This window comes from Heterodontus francisci, chromosome 10 (assembly GCF_036365525.1).
Source record: "Heterodontus francisci isolate sHetFra1 chromosome 10, sHetFra1.hap1, whole genome shotgun sequence".
Lineage (NCBI taxonomy): Eukaryota > Metazoa > Chordata > Chondrichthyes > Heterodontiformes > Heterodontidae > Heterodontus > Heterodontus francisci.
Window position 1 is genome coordinate 93930567 of NC_090380.1, and position 6000 is coordinate 93936566.

At 43.8% G+C, this 6000-nt stretch overlaps 1 protein-coding gene across 1 annotated transcript in view; it reads right to left on the reverse strand.

Moving 5' to 3' along the window:
• The window catches only part of cpox (coproporphyrinogen oxidase), a 29506-nt gene extending 24011 nt beyond the window's left edge, over positions 1–5495 (reverse strand). The window contains exon 1 of the mRNA XM_068041063.1: positions 4823–5495. Within this exon, the coding sequence (XP_067897164.1) occupies positions 4823–5363 (541 nt within the window). The 5' untranslated portion in view covers positions 5364–5495. The remainder of the gene's footprint in view (positions 1–4822) is intronic.
• Between the last annotated feature and the right edge of the window lie 505 nt (positions 5496–6000).

Below are 6000 nucleotides of genomic sequence, written 5' to 3' on the forward strand. Positions count from 1 at the left end.
TGGGGGGAGGGGGGGTCTTGGGTCCCGGGGGTGGGTTGGTAGGCGGGGGTGGCCCTGAATCGGGCACCATGTCCAACTGCCATGGCCACCCCCAGGGCGCAGAAAGGCCAGCAGCTATCGCTAGGCGGCCTTTCACATCCCTAGCTCTGTCACTTGTCACTGGTAAAATACCCGTGGAGGCGGGCAAGGCCCTTAAGTGGCTGTTAAGTGGTCACTTATGGGCCTTGATTAGCCACCGGCCCGACACCGTAAACTTGATCAGAGATGGAAACGGGGCGGGTAGGCCTCTTAGAACCTCCTGCTCAATTTTATGCCGCCCCAATGCCACCATCCGACCCACTGAGGCGCAGTAAAATTCAGCCCATGAGATCGATATATTTTTGCTGTTTCTTGGTGTTGGAGCATTCTCAAATTGAATGCAAAGTTATCACATTTTGCTATTCAGTGTGTGCAGGAAGGTGAGAGAAGCTGCTTTGCTTTCAATTAAAATACCAAAAGTTAAAAAAAATACGCAAACACAAAGGAACTTTGAAAGATAAGTAGATATGATGCGGTTGGGCCATTTCTGGATTTTTCTAAATGCAGGATAAATCCTTTATTATCAAAGAAAGAACTTGGATTTATATCATGTTTTTCCATAAGTACAGGACATTCCAAAGCACTCTGCAACCAATGAAGTACTTTTGAAGTGGTTGATGTTACAGAGCGGTCTTTATAACAGAGAGGATATAGTGTTGGGATCTGAACTCAGGGTCAAATGTTGCAAACAGTCTGGTTCAACCTGAGACAGGTTCCAGAGAAGGATGGAGTCAGTAGCAGTGCTATGGAGTGAAGATGTGGACTCTCTACAGTTCTGACAAGGGGTCTACAGCTGAACCATTAATGCTTCTATTTTCTCCACAGATGCTGACCATTCTGCCGAGGGTTTTCATTTTTATTCCCTAACTTCTCAAATATCTCTTCAGATAGCCCCATATTCATAGTAACATCCAGTGAATCTAGCCGGCAGCCATCATTTCCTATAACGGGTGATTGGAATTATAAAGATTTTGTACAAGTTCAACATTGCCTCCATGATCTTGTATTATATGCTTCCAGATATAAAAATAAGCATTCTATTTTTCTTTTCATAGCTTTACCTACTTGCGTTAGCACAGTTAATGATTTGTGCCTTTGTCTCCCTAGTCTATCCCATTTAAATTCTTACCATTGAAGGTGCATTTCCTTTCCTTGCTCTTACTTTCAAAATGCATTACTCCACATTTTCCACTTTGAACTGCATTTGCCATCCCTAGCCATCTAATCCTATTTAGCTGACGACTTTCCAAATTGGTGTTAACAGCATATTTTGATATGAACATACGAATTAGGAGCAGGAGTAGGCCAATCAGCCCCTCGAGCCTGCTCCACCATTCAACAAGATCGTGGCTGATCTAATTGTAACTTCAACTCCACATTCCCACCAACCCCGATAAGCTTTCACCCCCTTGCTTATCAAGAATCTATCTACCTCTGCCTTAAAAATATTCAAAGACTCTGCTTCCGCCGCCTTTTGAGGAAGAGAATTCCAAAGACTCACGACCCTCTGAGAAAAAATTTCTCCTCATCTCCACCTTAAATGGGTGACCCCCCCCTATTTTTATACAGTGACCCCTAGTTCTAGATTCTCCCACAAGAGGAAACATCCTTTCCATATCCACCCTGTCAAGACCCCGCAGGATCTTATATGTTTCAATCAAGTTGCCTCTTACTCTTCCAAACTCCAGCGGATACAGGTCTAGCCAGTCCAACCTTTCCTCATAAAAGACAACCCGCCCATTCCAGGTATTAGTCTAGTAAACCTTCTGGGAACTGCTTCCAACGCATTTATATCCTTCCTTAAATAAGGAGACCAATACAGTACACAGTACTCATGGACTGCAATAAAATACAAGAATGAATTAATAAACTTGCAGAATGGGTGTGTAATTGGCAAATGAATTTCATACAGGCAAGTGTGAGGTGGTGCATTTGGTAGGCTGCATAAGGAAGCCACATACTTTTGCAAAATAGAGTCTAAGGGAGTAGAGAAGCAGAGATCTGTGGTACATGTATACTAAACACTGAATGTAGTTCACAGGCTAATAAGCATAAAAAAATTTAACTAAGTACTGGGGTTCATTTCTAGAGGAACAGAATTGAAAAGCAAAGAAGTCCATTAAACTTGGTTGGACCACACTTGGAATACTGTACTGTGCAGTTCTGGTCTCTATATTATTTTATCCTCTCAATTTAATTAGTTTATCAGTTATCTCCTATCTTTCTATCTTAAATTTCTTTATATCTGTTTTGATTTCACCTTCTAATGTCATGTGCACTTGGTTAGAATCCCTGGTAATTACTGAGGCAACAAAATACTTGCATTTATATAGCACCTTTCACAACCTCAGTACATCCCAAAAGGCTTTACAGCCAATGAAATATTTCTGAAGCTTAGTCACTGTTGTAATGTACGAAACCCAGCAGCCAAACTGTGCACAGCAAGATCCCACACAAAAAGCACTGTGATAACCACTAAATAATCTGTTTCTCCCCAATTATGTTGATTGAGAGATAGCTATCAGCCAGCCCATCACAGATGGCACCCCTACTCTTCAAAATAGTGCCATGGGATCTTTAACGTCTGCCTGAGGGGACAGAGGGAGCCTCAATTTAACTTTTCATCTGAACAGGGCAGCGTTCCGTCAACAGTACACTAAAATGTCAGCCTCGCTTTTTGTGCTCCTTTAAGCCTGCTCCACCATTCGATAAGATCATAATTGATCTAGTTGTGGTCTCAACTCCACTTTCCTGTCTGCCCCCCATAACCCTTGACTCCCTTGTCTATCAAAAATCTATCTAACTCAACCTTGAATAAATTCAATGATCCAGCCTCCACTGCTTTCTGGGGAAAGAGAATTCCACAGACTAAGACCCTCTGAGAGAAAAAAATTCTCTTCATCTGCATCTTAAAAGGGAGACCTCTTGTTCTTAAACTGTGTTCTCTAGTTCTAGTCTCCCCCTCAAGAGAAAACATCCTCCCAGTATCCACTCTATCAAGTCCCCTCAGGATCTCATGTTTAAATAAGATCACCTCTCATTCTTCTAAACTCCAATGGGTATAGGCCCAATCTGCTCAACATTTCTTCATAAAATAAGCCCTTCATCCCTGGAACGAGTTGAGTGAACCTTCTCTGAACTGCTTCTAATTGCAATTATATCCTTTTTCAAATAAAGGAGACAAAACTGTACAGAGTACCCCAGATGCAATCTCACCAAGGCCCTGTACAGCAGCAGTAAAATTTCCCCTTGCAATAAATGCATTTGCCTTCCTAATCACTTGCTATACCTGCATACTAACTTTTTGTGATTAATGTACCAGGACATCCAGATCCCTCTGTACCAGAGTTCTGCAATCTCTCTCCATTTAAATAATATACTGCTTTTCTATCCTTCCTGCCAAAGTGGACAAGTTCACATTTTCCCCATTATACTCCATTTGCCCAATTGTTGCCCACTCACTTAACCTATCTATATCCCTTTGTAGACTCTTTACCTCCTCTTGACAACTTTCTTTCCTTCCTATCTTGGTGTCATTGGCAAATTTAGCTAACACCAATGATGTGAAACTGAAATTGGAAATATTTCCTTAAATGGAACACTTACTGTTGTTCAAGTTTTGTTTTCTTTTATGGAGAATACACAAAAATATTATATCATTTATCATTTTTCGTGTTTATATCAGTCGTTGGGAAAATGCTAGTATCTATTCTAAAGAATGTGATAAATGGACACTTGGATAATAATGATCTGATTGGGCATATGGAATTATGAATAGGAAATCATGTTTGACAAACTTGTTGGAATTTTTTGAGGATATTACAAACAGACTTGATAAAGGGGAGTCGGTGGAAGTGGTATACTTGGATTTTCAGAAGGCTTTTGATAAAGTTCCCCACAGGAGGTTGGTCAGCAAAGTTAAAGCGCATGGAATAGGAGGTAGTATACTGGCATGGATTAATGATTGGTTAATAGGCAGAAAGCAGAGAGTAGGAATAAACGAGTCATTCTTGCGTTGGCAGGCTGTCACTAGTGGGGTACCGCAGGGATCAGTGCTTGGGCCCCAGCTGTTCACAATATATCTAAGATGCTTCCCCTGGCTGGAGAGTCTAGAACCAGAGGCCACCATTTCAAAATAAGGGGGAAGCCACTTAGGGCAGATTTCTTTACTCAAAGGGTTGTGAATATTTGGAATTCTCTACCCCAGAGGGCTGTGGAAGCTCAGTCACTGAGTATGTTTAAAGCAGTGATTGACAGATTTCTAGATACAAATGACATAAGGTGATATGAGGATAGTGTAGGAAAAAGGTATTGAAGTGGATGATCAGCCATGATCCTATTGAATGCGGGGCAGGCTGGATGTGCTGAATGGCCTACTCCTATGTTCCTACATTCACTTCCATAGAAAATGCATTTCGGAAATGCATACTGCAAGAAGGCAGTCAGTTACAAACTTAAGTGCAGCACTGATACACAAACAACCTGATGCGTGGCTCTTAACTCCCCAAAATTCCTTTGGCGATCACAGCTGACTGAATGTAAAAAAATGAAAGGAGTCAAAATATCTGATCTAGGTTTACTGCTCTAAAACGTTGAGCATTTTTGGTCAACAGAACAGTCTCTGCTCGCTTTATTAACATAACCACGACAGTTACACTGACAGCTGGTATTGCCTCACAACTTCCTCTAACGTACTGAAGAAACATGGGCAACTGCACGTACTCATACATGGGGAAAGGTTTACCTTCTTTTCGGTGCCATCGGTCGACTTTGAACGTCTGACCGTCAACTTCAGTCAAGGCATTGCAAACATCAGCCTGAACATCCATGATCAGCAATTCCATCTTAGCCCTCATGTCATCCTTATTTTCCAGCAGTTTGTTGATGTCGGTCACCGGATCCGACATGAAGTGTTTGCATTTTTGCAACATTTCATTCAGCGATTGCTGGTCCCGCTCGGCCGGTGTGTGTAAGCTTTTCGCCGCCATCACAGTCCGGTTCCGGGTGAACCCAAAGCCGGCCACGGTAGCCCCAATCAGCACAGCGGTACCAACCAGCATCCTCTTGCAAACCCCAACCCCCGGTGCGGTCTTATTAACGCCGTCCCCGGTGAGCCATCTCACGCCCGCGAAGCGATAGCGAGCGGCGGCTCCTCCTGCAACAACCAAGGTGCCGCCTTGCCGCCGCGCTGCAGCGGGTGTAGCCTGAGCTACGGCGCAGCTGATGCGGCCTCCGCTCGTCAACACACAGCGAGCCGGCGCTGACAGTGCGAGAAGCCGGGACATGGCCACAGTCTGACACGCGCTCCTCTCAATGACACAACGTTCCAATCCCGGGGACAATGTGAATGGCCGCGCGCCGGCTACAGCCCGGTTACACTGTAACAAAATGTTACACTGGCGAGGGGGCGGGGCGACAGCGCTCCCCTGAGGCTCGGGAGAAGTAGCCAGAACGCATGGGCAACCGGCCTGTCTGCTGGGATTTGTAGTTTAATTGGGAAAGAAGAAACTTGCGTTCACGTCAGTGCCTTTTCCCTAACTTAGGAAGCGCTAAAGCACTTTTTAAGTGTATTTACTTTGTGATAGAGTGAAAGGAGGTAGCTAATTTGTAACAGCAATGAGATAAAGCCAAAGACTTGCAGGTTGATAGGTAAATAGGCCATTGTAAATTGCCCCTAGTGTAGGTAGGTGGTAGGAGAATGGTGGGGATGTGGTAGGAATATGGGATTAATGTAGGATTAGTATAAATGGGTGGTTGTTGGTCGACACAGACTCGGTGGGCCGAAGGGCCTGTTTCAGTGCTGTATCTCTAAATAAAAAATAAATAAATGACCGGGTAAATCTGTTATTGTGAAGTTAGCCAAGATACCAGGAATTGCACCCCCCCCCCCCCCCCCCCCACTTCTATTAGTGTCCTGGGTTA